At 51.7% G+C, this 19,834-nt stretch overlaps 1 protein-coding gene across 1 annotated transcript in view; it reads right to left on the reverse strand.

Moving 5' to 3' along the window:
- The window catches only part of NPHP4 (nephrocystin 4), a 156,036-nt gene that overhangs the window by 131,812 nt on the left and 4,390 nt on the right, over positions 1-19,834 (reverse strand). The window contains exons 3-6 of the mRNA XM_040645683.1: positions 17,351-17,523; positions 11,088-11,240; positions 2,972-3,144; positions 1,304-1,368 (exon numbers count right to left, since the gene is read on the reverse strand). Coding sequence (XP_040501617.1) covers positions 1,304-1,368; positions 2,972-3,144; positions 11,088-11,240; positions 17,351-17,485 — 526 coding nt within the window. The 5' untranslated portion in view covers positions 17,486-17,523. The remainder of the gene's footprint in view (positions 1-1,303; positions 1,369-2,971; positions 3,145-11,087; positions 11,241-17,350; positions 17,524-19,834) is intronic.

Raw genomic sequence — 19,834 nt, forward strand, 5'->3', positions numbered from 1 at the left:
CAGGGGGGGGGGGGGGGGGGAGGCCTCACTGAACCTTTTTATGCTTTTTTATGCTATTTTAATTCTGAATCACGTGCATGTATTGCCCATTCAGGCAAGAAATGCGTACATTTCTGGAAATGCCCACAGGGAGGTGAGCTACCAGCCACGCCCCCTCAGGCACACCCACACCACACAGCCTTCAACGCAGTCCCAGGACAAGGTGCTGGTTGCACACGTCCTTCAAAAGGTCCTGATGCCGGGGTGCCTGGCTGGCTCAGTCAGTGAACATGTGACTCTTGATCTCAAGGTTGTGCAGTCAAGCCCCACGTTGGGTGTTAAATCCCACTTAACGTAAAATTAAAAATTTAAAAAAAAAGTCCTGACCCTAAGGGTGCTCCAGGACACAAAATGCTAGCAAAGCAATGATTAGACTCAACTAAGAAATAACCTAAGAGCCAATATTTATCAATAAAATTAAGCTTCAGACTAATTCCTCCTCCATCATGAAATTTTCATCAAATTCAGCAGGCAGTGGAAGGGATGGGGTTGGCTCAATTTTTAACTCAGGCCATGGGGCATGCTCAAAATTCCCATCACAGAATCCAGGCAGCAACTCAAAGATACAGAAAATCACCCTCCCAAACAGATCCACCTCCAACCACTTGACCCCCTCCACAACCCTGCCCTGGGCCAGCATGGGCCTCCGGCACGGGCCTCCAAGATGGCTTCCACCAGGCGCCCCCATCCATCCTCCATGCACCCGGCAGCCAGAGTGGGTCACACAGCCTCTGGGTCACAGAGGCCTGGCAGGAAGTCTTGCTCTGCCTCAGGCAGGCCCCCCGGCTGCTGGGCCTCAAGGAGGACGGCGGGCACCCCTGCAGGACGGTCCTCTGCAGTCAGGAACAGCTGGACGGCCTCGTCGAGCCAGACAGAACCAACGGGCCTCACAGCGAAAGGTTTCTGGTGCCAGTGTGGCCAGTGACAAACAGCAGCTGCTTCATCTGGTGGACAAGGCCGCTGCCCCAGAGGCCAGGAGGCCGATAGCCTCCCACCAGGCGGCTCTGGGCGCCTCTCCCGGGGCCATCTGTGCGAAGCAACACCCTCCCCTTACCGTTCCTTCAGTTGTGGCAAATCCAAGCCCACCATACACTTTGCCCTAATCCACTAAATCAATCAGCTAAGCTGATAACAGTTTATGCTGAGAAAGAGCACAAGATGGGCTCAAAGCAGATAACATGTGGGGAAGTTACAGGGAGGACGGGAGGACTCCCACGGCAACACCCAACACCGCAGGCCGGGCCGGGCGGGCCTCATCTCTTACGTTCGACAGGGTCCTGGAGCAGCGGGTGCAGGAGGGCTCGGGGGGTGCCGTGATACAGCCTCAACCTGCAAAACAAGTCCACAGAGCGCGTGTCAGCCCTCTGCATCTTGCATTCAGTCACGAAACGTCAGCAACACTTCTTGCCCCACACCCGCTAGAGCTTTCTCCATGCCATCTCATCCTCTGTAGAAAAGAGACAGCTGAGCAGACCAGCAGCGCCCCCCCCCCGCCCCCCCGTGCCCCCAGAGCTCCTGGCAACACACCTCCAGCACGCAGACAGCATTGCCCCGACGCACCCAAGACCCAGGCGCTGGAAAAACTACACCAGGGAAATTTATCATCTCTGAAATGTCCCACAAAAGACAACATCTGAGGAACCGTCACGGCTGGGTACCTAGAGCAGTGGTTCTCACCCAGGGATACTGCCTCACAGAGGACATGTGGTACTGTCCAGAGACATTTCCGACCGTCACAGCTGGGAGCGGAGGGGAGTGCTTCTGGCATCTGCTAGACACCCTGCAGTGCCCGAGGACGGCCCCCACAGCAAAGACGTGTCCATCCCCAAATGTCAGCGTGTGAGACTGAGAAGCCCCGTCCAGCGTGACAACGTACACTTCAGCCCCGGCTGACGTGGTGACACGCTGCCTTCTCCGTCCTGGTGTGTCCGGCTCCCGAACGGAGCCCGGCACCGTGTGCTTGCTGGACGGATGCGCGCGGCTAACTGGGTGTCCGTTCCTGAAGACATATTATTCAGCACCGCGTAACCTTACTGACGTGAGGATCCAAGGCAGAAGAAAAATTATCCCTCCCTACGGCGCACTGACAAGTCCCTGAAACAGGCAGAGTGACCTTCCTCTAGGGACTCAACTGCCTCCATGCTGACACTTTGCTAAGGGCAAAAGGCAATCCTAGCCCCAGCCCCAGGACCCTGTACGTCTACTTCAACACAGAAAAATGCCTTTGGAAACTTCCTTTATCTCTACCCTCCAAGATACATGCTGGCAATCATCCCCCAAGCATACACCCACCGATACACATCTGAAGGGTGTCATGACTCAGGTTTTATGAGACAGTAATAAATGACCTTTTCCTAACAACCCTTAGTCCCCTCGAGGTCCTGGAAGCCTTGCTTCCCAATTCCGTAGAGACTTACACTACCCCTAACCCCCTCCCAACTTGAGTATATAATGGGCCACTCCTCACGACCCCAGTGCAGCTCTTTCTGCGTACGGGTCCTGTCCCCATGCTTTAATAAAACCACCTTTTTGCACCAAACACATCTCAAGAATTCTTTCTTGGCCATCGGCTTCAAACCCTAACTAGTCTTTCCGACATCACTTACCACACGTATAGCGCTATCTCTCACGCCCAGAGCGAATCGGAGTCAAGAGTTTGGGTCAGAGTTTGGGTCACTGGCCTAAAACCCCACAGGAATAAGTGAGAGCCCACCTCCACCAACGCCCACACCCAGGGCCTGAGCCAGTCCCACCCCAACCTAAAGGACACCTGCTCGGTTCCCCAGAAATGGCAAACAGTTACTCCCACAGTCCACACTGTCAGCAACAGACCACAGCACGAGTTGACAATCGTAACGCTTTCTGCTGTGGCAGCTAAATCTCCACAAGATGATGCTGGAAGCCCCAAGGGTGAAGAAAACAAGGCAGATACCGCTTGTCCTGGGAGGCAGAGGTAGGAGATTCCGGTTTGTTGCCGAAGATCCGAAGAATTCCAAACCCACACGACAAAGCCTGGAGGGAGCCGTCCTGCCTCCGGCCTTCGGCGACCACTTCGACCACGGCCAGCACGTTAGGGTGGTTTAAGGACGTGTGAAAGTACATGGGCTGCAAAACAGAAACCACAAGTTCGGTGACGGACTGACCACCCACCAGCTGTGTAGAGCGCACAGAAAAGGCGCGGGCACACTCGCTCTGCCGTCGTATAAACGCCACAAGCGCATGGCCGTGTGCAACCCCGCGTCCCTTCCCCGGCGCCGCATGAGAACAGGCACCGTACAGTAGCTCCCTCGCAGTCAAGAACATTCCGGAGCGCCCAACACCCAGGACATCAGACCATTGGCTTCTGCTCCAGGAGCTTCCCACCCACAGAAAATGCCGACAGACAGCAGGCCCTCTGTGCACCACCCCGTGGCCCGGCGAGGACCCGGTCGCTGCAAACACACACACACACAGACACACACAGGCCCGCTGAGCCACTTGATGGAGCGCTCGCTGCAAAAAATTACACCACTCACCAGGACCGACTCCAACCGTTAGGAAGCCCCACCTAAACTAGTTCTCTTCCAACTAAGCAGGAGCCTTAGATTTCTGGAGATGCTGTGTAATTATCCCCAGTTTAGAACCCAACTAACACCTTTTTATGACAAAAAATCGCCTTGACATCATTTTCTTACAAGATTTGTTTTTTGGATCTAAGCCAAGCAGACGGTATTCAAGTTGCTCTTAAAAGGCTTCCCACCTGGAATGTTCCCACTCCCTCATATGCAAATGCAGCCCAGCTGGGCCCCATCCCTGCCCATCACCAGGGGGCGGTGGAAAGGGTCAGATCCTCCTGCCTCCAGCCTCGCAGGGATGTGTGCTCAGGGGGAAAGAAAGCGCCTCTGCTCTGCGAGGTTTCCTTCTACTTCATGAAGCCCAGTGCGGCTGCTTTTATTTAAAACTAATAAACGTCATAGGCACCGAAGATGGGGACAGAGGCGCTGCCGGATTCTGCAGAACAAACCTAGATGGGGGCTCTGGACACGGAGGGGTCCCCGGAACAGCAGCGTCTGTGCTAGGGGACAAGCACGGGGTGCCGGGTCACCCGCTGAGCACAACCCCCACCCCCCCTCACAAGGCAGGGAGCGGTAAGGCAGGGCCAGGCTGGGCCACTGAAAGGACGTGATTTAAACGTGGACTAATCCCTCATTAACGAGTCATTACCATGGTGTCACCGGGAAAACGTTTACTGTAATCACAGACTGTCAGCCCAGGATAACTGAAAGACGCATTAAAACACCAGCCATGAGATATAAATCGTTATTCTATTATCTTTTATTGCAAAATGATGAAATAATGACCACTTACAGCTGACAGGTGGTTGGACCAAAAGAGAATTATGTTTCTGTTTCCAAGACTCAAGAACTGTTTTCAAAAGCCCCGCTGTAGAGTCGGGTTTGTCCCTGTCTCACCTCTTATATTTATACCTGTGCACATCACTGTTAGGAACACTATCCCCTTTTCCTTTTGGCAGTGAAACAAATATTTTAAACCCTGATGCAAAGCCACGGTCATCTCCCACTTAGAGGTCACCTTGAAATCGCTCTGCCTGGAGGCCGTGGGACCAGCTGCATGTTCCAAGTTCAAATCTATGGCTGCTCCCTCTCCCTTCCGTTTACCCCCGAAAACAACTGTTCTGAGACCAAAACAACAAGAGCAGAGCCCCGTTGTTGTCTGTCTGCTAAAGCCCCATCTTCAACCTGGACGGTCGGCCGCTGAAGTGCATCCTGACCACGACCCGTGCTGTGCCGGGTGTTGCCGTGAAGGGCGCATACTCTTTTCCAGACATAATTTACGGACCCTTCAGTGTGGGAACAGCGCCGGGCTGAAGAATTTCTAAGGAACCTGAAAACACGATCCACCCTCAAGTTCAGAGTTCAAAGGTAAAAGCTAGATTAGGCAGGCATAAAACCCAAACCCTGCTCAGGACCGACCAGAAGCATGTGAAGAAAAAGCCTCCCAGGGGCGAGAGCCCAAGGCAGCTCTGCAGCTTGTGAGGAAAAACCCACAGGCCCGAGTCACCCGTGCTAAGCCCCAGCCCGCAAACCGAGGGCTGCCAGACCCAGCTGCCTTTCCCACCTCTCCCAGGCATGCAGCCTTTAGCCGCTGGATCTGGAACTCCCTGCTCAGTGCCAGGGAGGCAATCTCCTTGGGGTACCCCTCTCACCTCCCCCAACAGGAAGGTCACCTTGCCTGAAAAAAAGTTTCTCTTCACTAGAAACATCTTCTTCCCACCCCATTCTGTCTATAAAAGCCCTTCACTTTGTCCAGCTCCCCGGAGCTCCTTTCTATTTGCTAGAGGGGATGCTGCCCGATTCACGAGTCGTGAATAAAGCCAATTAGATCTTCAAATTTACTCAGCTGATTTTTGGTGTTTAACAAGCTTTAATCCCCTGGTCACCTTGCAGGGACTGTCCCCAGGAGGGCGATGTCGGGCCAGCCCTGTTCACCTGTACCTAGGCACCATTCCCGCCACACATCCCGCCAGCACTCCGCTGAGCAAAACCTGCAAACAGGCCCTTCAGTCTGAGGACACGTAATTAACACCGTGCAGCTTTGAGAGGAAAACCCTATGCATTAACTGAAATTGCATGATTAGAAGTTTGAGTCAAGCCCATCAAATTACCTGCAAGACAGGGCTTCTCGAGACCAAAGAGGGGGGCCCTCAATTCACCCCAGTCACATCCCACTCATCTACATTTGACAGGTTTCCTCCCTGACAGGATAAACAGATTAATACATCATGGACATGCTCCTGTCTTAATGCCTTCATCTTCAAAAACACGGACACCATTTTGCCTCGGGGCCTGGTCCCCATTTCTCACCCACAGGACAGAACTGAAATTGGGTCTCTGATGATGTGCCTCTGTGGAGAGGCTGCAAGCATGCGTCCCCAACGGCACCACCACAACCCGCCCCCTTCGGTCCCAAGCAGAAGGCTGGGCGGCACGGCCAGGGAAGAGCAGGGCGGAGATTACAACAGTGCCTTCCAAGCAATTCTTTTTAAATACACCTTTAATAGAATGTCTTCAGGAAGGCAGATAATTTACAAGCACCTCCTGCAGCTCCGATCCGCCAGCTCAGCCTCCCGCTTGAGGCTCGGATGGTTTCCTGTACACTTCCCACCAGGACACTGAGCGCTCCGAGCGCGGGGATCTCTGCTACACAAAACTCTCTGCTGGGAAACGCAAAGTCTCGAGGTCTGAAGTCAGAAGCTTCTGTTCACCCAGGACAGAGCCCACTGTCACCCACAGCAAACAGCACACGATGGATCCAGCCGTACCAGGAGACGTGTCCAGCCCCAAATGTCAGTGTGCGAGGCTGAGAAGCCCCGTCCAGCGTGACAACGTAAACTTCAGCCCCGACTGACGTGGTGACACGCTGCCTTCTCCGTTCTGCTGTGTCCAGCTCCCGAACGGAGCCCGGCACCGTGTGCTTGCTGAACGGATGCGCACGGCTAACTGGGTGTCCGTTCCTGAAGACATATTATTTAGCACCACGTAACCTTATGACACACGTAGCGTTATCTCTCACACCCAGGCGATAAGTCAGAGTCAAGAGTTTGGGTCACTGGCCTGAAAGCCCGCAGGAATAAGTGAGAGCTCACCTCCATCAATGCCCACACCCAGGGCCTGAGCCAGCCCCACCCCAGCCTAAAGGACACCTCCTCGGCTCCCTCAGAAAAGCAACCCCAAATACCCCACAGTATATACTACTATGAATGAACAACACAAGTTGACAGATTTAAAGCTTTCTATCGTCCCCCATGGCAGGTCGTTAAATCTCCTGACAACGAAGGCCCAATACTAGAAGCATCCTGGAGAGCGGTCATCCCCCCACTTCTGGCTCCGAGTCCCTGGGGTGCTTTCCGTAGAGCTGGAGAGGAAGGGGTCCTCCGCGGAGGGAGACTCCGTAGTCCGCGCCCCGCGGAAGGACGCTGCCCTCCGGCTCCTGCTGTGCTCACCTACACTGGGGAGCAGCGCAGAGGACCCGTGAGAGGCAGGGTGGCTGTGGCGGGAGAGGACCAGGGCACATTCAAGAAGCAGGGGATTAACTGGGTCACTTAGAAGAGCTTCCAGAGTCTCCTTGGGGTTACACTGATACTCCTTGACAGCATCCACTTTTAAAGAGGGAATTACATGGCTCTCATTACTCTGACGAATGAGAACACTCAGGAATGGTTTCTCATGGGGCACCTGGGTGGCGCAGTCGTTAAGCGTCTGCCTTCGGCTCAGGGCGTGATCCCCTTGATCTGGGATCGAGCTCCACATCAGGCTCTCTCTGCTAGGAGCCTGCTTTTTCCTCTCCCACTCCCCCTGCTTGTGTTCCCTCTCTCCCTGGCTGTTTCTCTCTGTCAAATAAATAAATAAAATCTTTAAAAAAAAAAAAAAAAAAGAATGGTTTCTCATGGCATTGGTTAAGGGAAGCAGAAGCAACCCGTTTAGCTGTATCTTGAGCTCGGACGGCCAGTTTCCCTACTCCTCTAGCAACAGCCAGGGCTGAAGGGAGCCCTGGGTAGGAGCAAGCCCATCTGCATGGCGGCCGTCTGTGGAAAAGCCCCAGGATTCCTGCCCAGTCACTCCCATAAAATAGGAGGAGGAGGAAAAATGAGACTGTCACGGGAAGCCTGCGCACGGTTAGTTAAGGGGAGAATTTGAAGGAGAATTATGTCCATCTCAGAAAGAAAATGTAGAAACTGCATGGTACTTTGGCTTCTCAGATTATTTTTTAAAAGATAGTTTTTGAGAGGCTGAACAAATTATTAACCATATCAGCAGAAGTGAAAGGCGATTCCTCTACAGGAGGACGGTCTGGAAGGATGGCTCAGAACCCTGGTCTTTGAGCTGAGAGGCTCCACCAGGCAGCGCCCAGGAGGCTGAGCCCAAGGGAGGAGGCCAAGGGGGGAGGAATTCATCATTCATGGAAAACCAGCTCGGGTTCAAGGCAAGACTCCCTTTTTCCAGGTCTTTTTCCAGGACGTTGTTTGCCAAGTAATACAATCAGAGCTACATAGGACACTGACGACTCAGGAAAACCCCAAGCACCCGAGCTTAGGTCACTAATCCACATTGGGACTGGACAGCCACGGTGATTCCAAAGATGGTCCCCTGCTACTGGCGGCCTGTTCACCTTCCATCAGATCTCCCCACGCCACCGCTGACCAGTAAAACCAGAAAACACGGGCAATTAATAAAATCAGAAAAAGACCTTCACCGAGTTTCAGACTCCCCTCTGAACAGGGCACAGTGTACTTATTTCCATGGGTGCACGGGCAGAGCGCGCAGGCCCTCCGTGTGTCAGTGCTGCCACGGGAACGGTCTGCGTTCCGACGGCCTGTGTGCACGGACACGCACAGAACCGATGGCCTGTGTGCATGGACATGCACAGAAGCACGCAGGCATGTGCCGCACACGGGATGCTCTTTCATTAACTAAGCTGGAAAGAAACCCATTTCCCTGTGTTCAAAGCATCAAGGAAATGAGAGAAGTGCTGGCTTGGAGGACGCTGCTGAAGGGCGCGGCAGGCCGGACCGCATTCCTGGGGCGCCACTGGCCTCTGCTGCTCGCCTTGGGCATAGCAGCCGGGCAGCAGCAGCTTCGGAGCAGCTCCGTCACTCGGTTCAGCCCACTGGCCCTGCTGCAGGCTCCGCGTCAGCAACTCCAGAACTGAAGGGCACAGAATCTTCCAGAAACGTTAAACACTGTGGTCCTCACTAACCCACCATCCCCTATCGCCACACCCAGCTCATCAGAAGACAAAGAATGAGAGCAGCCGAGGCTGAGCAGGAGCGCCCCCCCACCCGACTCTGGATGTGGCCCTGAGCTGTGAGCCAGGAGGCCTCAGGACCAGCTGACGTCTGAAGTGTCTCGGTCCCACAACCGGTGTGGCAGCGGAGACCTCTGGGGGTAGGAATGCGACGCCTGGACAAGTCCAGGAGGAGCAGGTCAGTTCCACAGGGTCACCAGAGCCGAGCCACTCCAGGCAGAGCACGGCCTGTGGGACACGACCCCACCACAGGGACATCCCACCACTCGCCACAGGCCACGGGAAGGTGGGCTGAGGGGAGGACACGGAAGAGGGACTCATTCCAAAACCACAACTGCAAAGCACTCCAGTGCTGATTTCAGCACACACCTCCATCCCTCGACACACGAGATTCTTCCAGACAGAGAGTGCAGGGCCCTGGGAGCAGACGCGGGTCAGGCGCAGGCTGTGGAGACAGCCTCCCCAGGTCCGCTGCTCCGGGCACTCCCGGCCTCCTGACCTGCTGGATTACTCTTTAAGGAGGGACACATAACACCGACCTCTGGAGGAAGGTGGCGACGAGGGGATCACATAAATGTGCCGTGAGCCAACACCCCACCCGCGGTTAACTCCCCAGCAGGGACAGCATGTCACCACCGCCTTCATCACTCACTGTAGTAACTGTCACACACCAGGCGTCCCTGGTCTGACTGTACACGTGACAAAGAGACATCCGAAGGCTGCCCCCCAGGGCAGCGAGGCTGAGCCTGGGCCAGGTGATCAGCCACACCACGGCCACACTGCTCCTGGCGAATCTTGTCCTGCCGCGTCAGAGCCATGAAGGCCACTCATCACCTGTGCTGACACAGCCCTGTAAGGAGTCGCCAACAGGCCCACACGTGACTCAGACACGGCGTGGCCAGCCAGAGGCCTTTCAGTGGCCTTTGCATGTGCCGTGTGACCACCTTAACAAAAGGCGCACCTTCTGTGCCCAGGACACATGTTTTAGCCAGGCTTTATGGGGCCTTCCTGACCTCTGGGGGCAGGAGGGCCCTCCACACCCCCGTGAAGGGACGGCTCCCATCAGAATCAATCCATGCCCCAACCGCAATCCTACCTCCGGGTGGCAGCCAAATGCAGAGAGCAGAACGTGCTCCGCCGGCCCCCAGCGGCGTCACGACTGGGCCGGGACAGTCCCCAGCAGAAAAGGGCCATCTTAGGCTCTGGTTCATGCAGTGACACCTCCAAGAACGGCTGTGGTCACCACCACCTCCATTATTCACAGCACTACCTATCCCTCCAGCCTCACTCTACACACAAGAAAGACCAAGTCAACGGGGGCCTCAGTCCTCTCCAGACCTGTGCCCGTCAATCAAGCAGACCCAAACTGTTCGGAAGCCCAGCCCAGCCCTGGGCTCTTGTCCCTGCGCCACACCCGTGCAGCCTGCTCACAGCTCCCCTCACAGCTCTTCAAAGGACTAGCCTCTTCCTCCTGCAGGTTCGGTTGCAATGTTCACAGTGAAGGGACCTTCTTTGCCTTCTCGCAGCAGGTCTCCCCGTTTGCCCCCAGGGACAGCAGTGCGCTGGTCTCCTTCCAAAGCTTACCACAACTTGCAATGACTCTGTCACCTGCCTTTGGGGTCCCCCCATCCTACGATGCCCATGCCGTCCACCTCCACCCCCGCCACCCAGCCCCAGAGCCGAACAGAGGCTGGTATTTGGTGCAGCTGAACCAAGAGAGAAAACACCGACCTGCATGCGGCCAGAGACAACCAAGTGGTAGAAAGCAATGCCAGTGCAACCACAAGCCAAACAGAGGCATGGGTTCGAGTCCAGGCTCTGCCACCTGCTACCTGGGCAAATCACCTTCCTTTTTCAATTGCTCATCTTTAAGACAAAGAAAGAAGCCAAAATGAAAGAAGGGGAACAAGGACGGTAAGGGGAAACAGGGGAGCCAGATGAGATCAATAATTTCCTAACTTTGTTCCAAGAACCCCAAGGTTCCTTGAAGGTGAGAAGACCCCCAAGTGCCCCTGCCTTACCGTTTCGACAGAGCCACGCGCTCTCATCTGTTCGGGACATTCGGCTTCCACGCAGGTTTTGTCTGGAGATGAAGTGCCCAGTGCTAACACAAGCTTGGCAAGAGCCCATCTGCCGCTCCGTGGCGTTCCTCGGGTCCGAGATGCACAGGTCGTGACCCTGGTAGTATCCCCTGCACCTCTGCTCTGGGCCACAGAGCAGCCCCACCCGCCACCATGGCCCACCTCATCGAAGACGATCCTGGACGGCTGCCTGGACAGCTGCTCCACCGGCCTCACTGCGGTCTTCCACGTCTTCCCGAAAAAGTGTCGGTAGGTGACATCAAAGAGAGACACACGCAGATGGCAGCCCACCTCCGAAAGCACCTCCAGCACTCCCTAGGAGACAGAAGGGTACCGGCCCTGAAGGCTTCTTGACATCATGAGCCATCCCCCCGTGCTGACCGACCAGCTGGGGAGAACTGGCCCACTTAACATCTATCTTTTATGTGTCACTATCCCTTGGGGGAACTGCCTCTCTCCCGTGGCCAGTGGTCTTGGTAGGGTTATGCGTTAAAGTGCTTGGCCCTCCCCTGGCCAATCACAGCACTGAGGTCTCACGGCACAGAGAGACAAAATGACTTGACTTTCAGAACATCTATCATGTGCAAACCAACCAATCCAGAGTCCAGACTCCCACCTGCCCCTCTATCTGGCTCTTACAGTCCCAGAGGCCAGAGATCATTCACACAGGCTACCCTAAGCCTGGTCACCTGCTCAGCCTGCCTTGCCTGTTGCTTCCCACGAAAACCACAATGATAGCTCTTGGCCATGGTCTCCCCAGCTGTTCCGCCTCCCAACTGACCCCGGTGCCACCCCACTTGGCCCTATGTGGCCTGGCATACCCCACCCCTCTTGGGGAACGGTAACAAACCGTCTTCTCCATGTTGCCCTCGCCGGCCCTGAATACAAACAAAATCCCACGCCCACCTGTGTAACTGCAGCAACTGTGAGGGGAAGAGGGAGGGGCCGGATGTGCCACGTAACTCAGCGGGGCCTCTCACAAGTCCTTGGGCTGGGCACTTTACACAGCTCACAACTGTTCTGTCCGTTACACTCCCTCCAGCTACCACATGGAGGTGACGGGGTGGTGCGGCTGATGGGCTGGATGTGGGAGGTGACAGACAGAAGCAGGAAGGATGGGGTGGTCAGCAGCTTTGGGGTGTCTAGGCCTTGCCCGGGTCTAGTGCTACAAGTCTCACATCCCTAGTGAAGGATGATGGCATGTTCTCTGTCCGGGGATGCTGGGAGCAAGGTGGTGTCAGGTATGGAGGTGGGGAAGATGGCCAACAGGTCTGGAGGAGGCATCCAAGCCCAGTTTCAATCACGGAGTTGTAGGGGCCTCCCCGCCCACGGGGCTTCACAGACCTCTCACAGCATACAGGCTGCCTCTCTACCCACACCCCTTCTAGTCTACCTCTCCTCAGGAACTTCTCCCACCTGTGACTCACTCCCCTGCCTTCCCTGACCATGGCCGTCCTCTGACCCAGCTTTCTATTTCCCCAGCGTTCATCCAATTCTCTACTGCCCCCAGCCAAGTGTGAGCTCTGGGAGGACAAGAGCCCAGAATATTCTCTTCCCTGCTCCATCCTCAGGGCCTGGAACCAGACTTTGCCCATGTAAGTACTAGGTGCACTCATCCCCCGGGCGCCTGGTCCTAGGCCTCCCCTCACTGCTGGTCCTGCCCAAGGTGCCTCCATCAGCCTCTTTCTCCTCCTCATCTCCATTCCTCCTCCCCCTCCCCCTCCCTCCCTCTCCCTCCTCTTCCTCCCTCTCTCTCCTCTTCCTCCCTCTCTCTCCTCCTCCCTCCTCCCCCTCCTCCCTCTCCTCCTCCCTCTCCTCCCTCTTCCCTCCTCCTCCACCTCCTCTTCCCTCCTCACCCTCCCCCTCCTCCCTGCCTCCTCCTCCTTTCCCTCTCCTCCTGTTCCTGCTTCTCACTATACTCTCAGAGACGTAAGCACCAGCCGGGACCTAAGTCCCAAACCCTTCTTACTGACCTAGACTTCTTCCCAGAACTCCAGACCTTAACCACCCCCCACCTTGATGCTACTTTGTACCCATTTCTATTCAGGTAAGTTTCTAAACAGTCTCTGCTACTGTGTGAAGACCGAATATGGGACAGTCATCCATGTCTCCCACACAGCTCCAACCGACAATGGTGCCCAGGAAACATCAAACTGAACTGGAATAGCCATCCCAAAGCAAAGAAGCACAATCAACATTCATGGTAAAAATTAAACTCAATGAAAATGGGAAATAGAACGGCCAAAAAGGCATATGAAAATTATTAAGAAAGTGTCCTGCGTTCAAAAGCATGTAATATTTTTAGCCAATTCCTTTCACAGGGATTTTTGCTATCATCTAAAGATGTCAATTCTCAAAATAACTAAAATATACAAACTTTGTAAGACTACACTTTTGCACGTTTCCTACTTGGTCTTTTTCTTTTTCTACTTGGTCTTCTTTTAAATGCTATCTTTTCACTGGTTATTGTGCGTACAGCTGACCCTTGAACAACTGCAAAGGTCCATTTATATGTGGTTTGGTTTGGTTTGGTTTTGATGAACACAGTACAGGACCGTAGATGTATTTACTCTTCCTTACGATTTTCTTAATAGAATTTTCTTTCCTCCAGCTGACTCTATTGTAAGAGCACAGTACACCATATATAGCATACAAAATACATGTTAATCAACTGTTTACGTTCTTGGGAAGGCTTCTGGTCAACAGGAGGCTATTATTTGTTAAGTTTGGGGGGAGTCAAAAGTTACATGCAGATTTTTGACTGTGTGGGGAGTGAATGCCCCTAACCTCTACATTGTTCAAGAGTCAGCTATAAATCTGTAAAACTTTGGGTTCCTGTGTTAAATCCCACCTGATCCTTTATGTCTATCAGTAGATCCGATGTCCTAATATTTTAAGGACTTTTGTGCTAATATTCACGAGGGACGTCAGTACGTACTTTTCTTGTGATGTCCTCGCCTGATCTGGTTATCGGTTATGGCAGCCTCAAACAGCTGAGAAGCATTCTCTCCTCCTCTGTTTTCTGGAAGAGTTTATCTAAAATTCATATTATTTCTTCCTTTGATACTTTATAAAATTCAACAATGAAGTCATCTAAGTCTGGAATTTCTTGATAGGAAGCTGTTTAATTATGAATTCCATTTCTTTAATGAATACAGGACTTTTTATATTTTCCATTTCTTTTAGTGTCGCTTTTGGTAAGTCATACTTTTCAAGAAATTTGTCCATTTCAACAAAGTTATCACATTTGTTGTCACACAAGTTATTCATAATATCCCTCAACTGTATTTTTAACATCTGTAGGATATATAGTAATGCTGCTTCTTTCCTTCCTAATAGTGGCAATTTGTGTTTTCTTGCTCTTCTCACATGATCGGTCTTGTAGTTTATCAATCTTATTAATCTTTTCAAAGAACCAACTTCTAGCTTTGCTGGTTTTATCTATTATTTGCCCTTTCTTTACTGATTTCTAAATCTACCATTTCCTTCTTCTATTCTCTTCGGGTTTAACTGGTTCTTCTCATGTAGATTCTTAGGGAGGACACAGAGGTCATTGATTTTATACCTTTTTTCTCCTCTTACATAGTTATACAAAGCTATAAGCTTCCCTCCAAGGACTAAATTACTTAAATCCCATAAATTTTGGTATGTTCTTCCATTACTCAGTTCAAATTATTTTCTAATTTCCCTTTGAATTCTTCTCTGGCCCATGGGTTAGTTGGTAGTGTGTTAATTTCCTGCTATTTGAGGATTTTCTAGGTATCTTCTTGTTGATTTCTAATTTAATACCATACGAGTCAGTGAACATATATATACTCTATAAATTTCAATCCTTTTAAATCCACTGAGACTTATTTTCATGGCCCAGCGTACGGTCTGTCTTGGTGAATGGTCCATAGGCACTTGAGAAGAGCGTGTATTCTATTTGTTGGTTATAGTGTTTTAGAGATGACAGGTCAAGTGGTGGATAGTGTTTAGATCTTCTAAATCCTTATGGGTTTTTTGGTCTATTTGTTCTATCAATCATTGAGAGAGGAGGGTTAAAAGTCCCCAGTTGTGATGGTGAATTTGAATGGAGCTCCCTTTAGTTCTACACAATTTTGCTTCATGTGTTTGGAAGCTGTGTTACTGGGTGCTGTGCACGGATCACAGCTGGCCCAACAGTTATGCTTTGAAAGGCCAGCATACGAGGCTGGCCCTTGGCTAGAGGCTGAGCACTTAGCTTTCAGGAGGGTTCCCATCACCCTACCAACAACAGTACCCTGTGTCTAAACTGTACAAAGTGGTTTATGCTGAACACCTGCTTTCTTGCTGGGAGTCTGGAATTTGGGAACATGGTAGGCAGAGAATTGCCACCTGAACGGTCCTCAAAACCCCATGGCCACTGAGTATCTAACAAGCTTCCTTGGCTGGGAACATTTCACACATGTTGTCACGACGCGTTGCTGGGGGAACTGAATATGTCCTGTGGGGCCCACTAGCAGAGGACCCCTGAAGCATGTGCCTATTCCCCCACACTTCCCCCCCATATGCCTTTCCCACAGCTGATCTCACTCTGTGTCCTTTCACTGTGGCAAATCTTTCCCGTGAGACTGATTATATGCTGAGTCATGTGAACCTTCCCAATGAATCACTGAACCTGGGGGTGGTCTTGAAGGCCTCAACAGAGGTGCCTGCACATTTAGGACTGTCCTATCTTCTTGACTGCCATCATCATTACGAAACGCCCCTTTATCGCTGGTAATACTCCTCACTGTGAAATCGATTTTGTCTGACATCAGCACAACACAGAGGTTTCTTACTGGGTTTACATGGCCTATCTTTGCTCCATCCTCTTACTTTCATACGTACAGTTCACGTCTTTCTGTCTAAAGTGTGGTTTTTTATAAACAACCTCTAAGTGGGTCTTACACAATAACTTCTAACACATAACTCCAAGTCAGGAATTCCACTTGTAGGAATTATTCTACAGACATACGTGTACGTATGTGTAAATGAAGTTAATCACTGTAGCTGTGTCTGTAATAGCAAATGACTGGGAAAAAAATCTGCGTTCGTTAATAAGGGTCTGGATAAACAAATCATCCAAACAGAGAACTACTATGTTGTCTTAAGAAAAAATAAAATTCTTCATGTAATGACGGGAACAATCTATAAGACATACTGCTACAAATATTTTTTTTAAGCAAAGTAATACAGGTATATTTATCTGTTATATTTGCTTAGAGTTTCTGGAAAGTTATACAAAAAAACAGGTCACATTGGCTATGTCTAGTGTGGAACGCTGGTGCCTTAGGGACTTCCTCGTGTACCCTTGTGAATTTCAACAATAATTACCTTTTCAAAAATAAATAAATACAAATAAACAAATGAAATAAAATGGGACAATAAATAAAATTTCCTTCCTAAATTTCCTAGGAGAGAGGATGGTGCTGTCTGCTAAGCTACAAGCTCCTATAAGGTGGAGGCCGCTGGCGCTTTCTGCCCGGGCTGGGGTCCAGCTGGCTGCCTGGAGCAGGGCACCCCACGCCACCAGCTGCACTTCTCTCAGACTGTCTCCTCTTCTGGGAAATGCAGTTGTGATGCCCCCTGCTTCCGAGGGCTGCTGCAAGGAGGCAGCGGACTGAAAGGGAAAGTGTTGAGCAGTAAAGCTGGAGGAGTGGCAGCCACGACGGGCTAACACAACGCCAGCACACAGCAGGCGCTGGAGCAGAGGGCTTGGAAATGAACGCTGTGGGGCCTAAGTGCTTTCCTAGATCCAGCACCCCAACAACTGTGGACACACGGAGAACCACGCTACCATCCACAGAGGACATAGCCTTGCCAGGCCAAACCCTACAAAAAGTCACCTGCCCACACTGGCAGGTCTGGATCCTTCTCACGCATCCCACTGGGTCTCACTAGAACCATCCAATTACATGGGTGCTCCATGGGCAACGCAGAGGCACCAACTTCTCCAGCAGCCCCACTGCCCCCAAAGGACACACACAGAGGCAGAGCCGCAGGGCAAGGGCCTGAGCGTGCAGAAGGCTGTGGTACATCCAGGCACACGGCTTCTGCCAGGATACCCAGAGCTCTGCCCCTCAGTTCTAACCACCAGGCTACAAGCAGGCTGTGCTGAGTCATGCACGAGCCCACCTCCTGCAAACAACCTTGCTCAGAAATAACGCAGGAAATCAGATTACCTGGGTTTTTAAATGGCTCTACTGTGGGCAGAAAGAAACCTTTACTCAGTGTCAAAAGTGCTGACCAAGTCGCTGAATCACATATTCTCTTTGCTGATGAGCCACTTTGCCTCCAAATACTGCCAAGGCCCAAGGTAATGGGTACAGTGGTAAGATTCAAATAAATAAGTGAAAATCAATATCCCCTCAGCTGAGAGCAACAGCAGCATGCATAGGACAATAAATAGCACATTTCTTTACCTGCTTAATTAGTGGCCCATCAAGCCACTTCAGGACACACTGAAATGCCGTCGATTCCTTTAAAGGCTGGCGTGCTCTCTGTGGGTGGGGAGGGACCAGCACGTTTTGGTCAAAAATCTTGAGCCAGTCACTCATTCTGCCAGTCTGAGGGTCACCTGGGCCTCTAGGATTACCTGTACAATTTGTGTTCAAGTAAATAAAGGAGTTATAAGGGCCATAGCGCTCAGAGCGATTCTGAACGTTTCCTACCTCCCCTTGCATCCCAGAGGAACCACCATCCCCAAACCCCAGTGCAACAGACTGCTGCCTGTGCCACCTTCCCCTGCTAAACATGCCCCTCTTGCTCCAGATCCCTTCTCTGTCCCTGGAGCCAACTACAGCACGACTATGCTGGCCTCAGTAACTGGCACAGAGATGCGCACATCCAAGCCTGTTGTGAACGGTTGTGGAGGCTGAGCACTACACAACAGTGCCAGGCCTTGGGAACTAGGGCTATCTTAGAAGGGACCAGGAAGCATGACCCAATCAGAGCCTAGGAGATGCACATCTCACAGCTTCTGCTGGCTCTGCTGAGAGAAGGAAATACTTGTTTCTGCAGCCCTCAGAGCAGAGAGGTCATCAGTATGAAGCAGTCAGGAGCCACCATGGGAGCAGCTGCCTTGAGACATACAGGAAAAAAAGCAAGCAGAGCAAGAGCAAAAGCAAGGGCCAGTGGGTCTAAGTGTCACAGTTAGAGCCCTGGCTCAAGGAGACCCTAAAGCCATCTAGGATGTCTCAGCTACAAGAACAGTCTCTTGTTGCCAAAGCCGGTTTGGAACAGATTTTGAGTGTTACGGGCTCCTTGGTGACCTGGCTCACTCAGGACGTTATCCGTCTTCCAGCCAGAGATCTGAACCTTCTCTATTTTCTAGCCTCTTTTCAGCTGACGCAGAATCTTAAGCTCTCAGCTTTGATAAGAGGCTGAATTCTGCACACTAAAATGACACGCAAGATAGGGCAGATTTTGTCTCCCAAGACAGCGGTTCGTTAAATGGGGTCCCCAAACCCTGCGGTTCCCTGGGGTTGTCAAGGGCTCCATGAAGTCAAAGCTATTTTCATAATATTCAGATGGACTTTGCACTGACGGAGCGAAGGCAAGCGTGGGTGCAGCAGCCGGGGCCTCCGTGAGCCCCAAGGAAACCACCCCAAACCCTCGGGCCGTGGGGCTGTGGGGTGTCCTTCACTCGCAGCAAAAGGCAGGGCAGTTCCACTTAGGAATATCCTCGGTGAAGCTGTGGAAACTAAGAATTTTATTACATCTGGACCCTTGAGTACAGGCATTTTTAACACTCTGTGATGAGAAGGGAAATACGCAGCATGTACCGTGGCTGCAAAATGAAGGGTGCTGGCCACCTCAGGGTGAGCCTGGTGACAGCCTCTGCGGCACCCACAGGACCCGCTGCTCCTGTCATCCACCAAGACCGTCTTTACTAGAATTGCCGCTGGGAGACAGACCGTGCTCATTCAAACTTGGGCACTTTGCAGACAGTCTCTCAAATGTGAACTAAATGAGTCTGTCACTTCAAGGAAAACTGGGATTAATAACTGGGGTTTCAGGCAAAAATCAGAATTGGGAAAGTCTGTATCCTCCACCGTGAACCTGACAGCTTCCTCCTCCTTAAAGACGTTCCTGATGAGATGGATGGTGACAGCGACAAAAGTCATCTTTTGAAACTATAGGATTAAATGTGCACTATTTGGAAGATCAGCATACTTTAGAAGCAGTATTTTCCAGGTGAGCAATGCATCACGACATAAAGCCTGCATGAGTGAAAGATCCATCCAAAGTTCGGGACAGACCAAAGGACTTGAACGTAGCAGAGCATGAGAAGCTCACTGGCAGGGTGCCAAGCTCCACATTGCAACAAACTTCTAAGAAACTACCGCTTGTGGAGTTTGGGTGAAGCACCAGAGAAGAATGCCCACAATTACCTAGGACACTCCTCTCTTCTATGGGTGAGGCCAAGTTTCTTTCAAATACTTCAACCAAAACAACTTTCTCAACAGGTTAAAAACAGAAGCCTAGTGGCGCCCGGGGGGCTCAGTCGGTTGAGCGTCAGACTCTTGGTTTCAGCTCAGGTCATGATCTCGGGGTCATGGGATTGAGCCTCAAGTCAGGCTCCACGATCATCGGGGCGTCTGCTTGAGATTCTCTCTCTCTCCCTCTCCTTCTTCCCCCTGCCCTATCACTCACTATCTCTCTCTCAAATAAATAAATCTTTAAAACAAAACAAAAGCAAAAAAAAAACAGAAGCCTACATGAGACCCAGCTGTCTACTATGCCAGATACTACAGTAACTTGCAAAAATGCAAAACCACCCTCTTCCTGCTAATTTTTTTGTTCTGGAAAACAGGTGGTTTTCATAAAAAATACATTTTGTGCTAACATGTAACAGGTCTATTGTTATCTCTACGTGAGCAATAACATTGTCAACATTTCTCCGT

This window comes from Ursus maritimus, unplaced genomic scaffold (genome assembly GCF_017311325.1).
Source record: "Ursus maritimus isolate PB19 unplaced genomic scaffold, ASM1731132v1 scaffold_32, whole genome shotgun sequence".
Classification (NCBI taxonomy): Eukaryota; Metazoa; Chordata; class Mammalia; order Carnivora; family Ursidae; genus Ursus; species Ursus maritimus.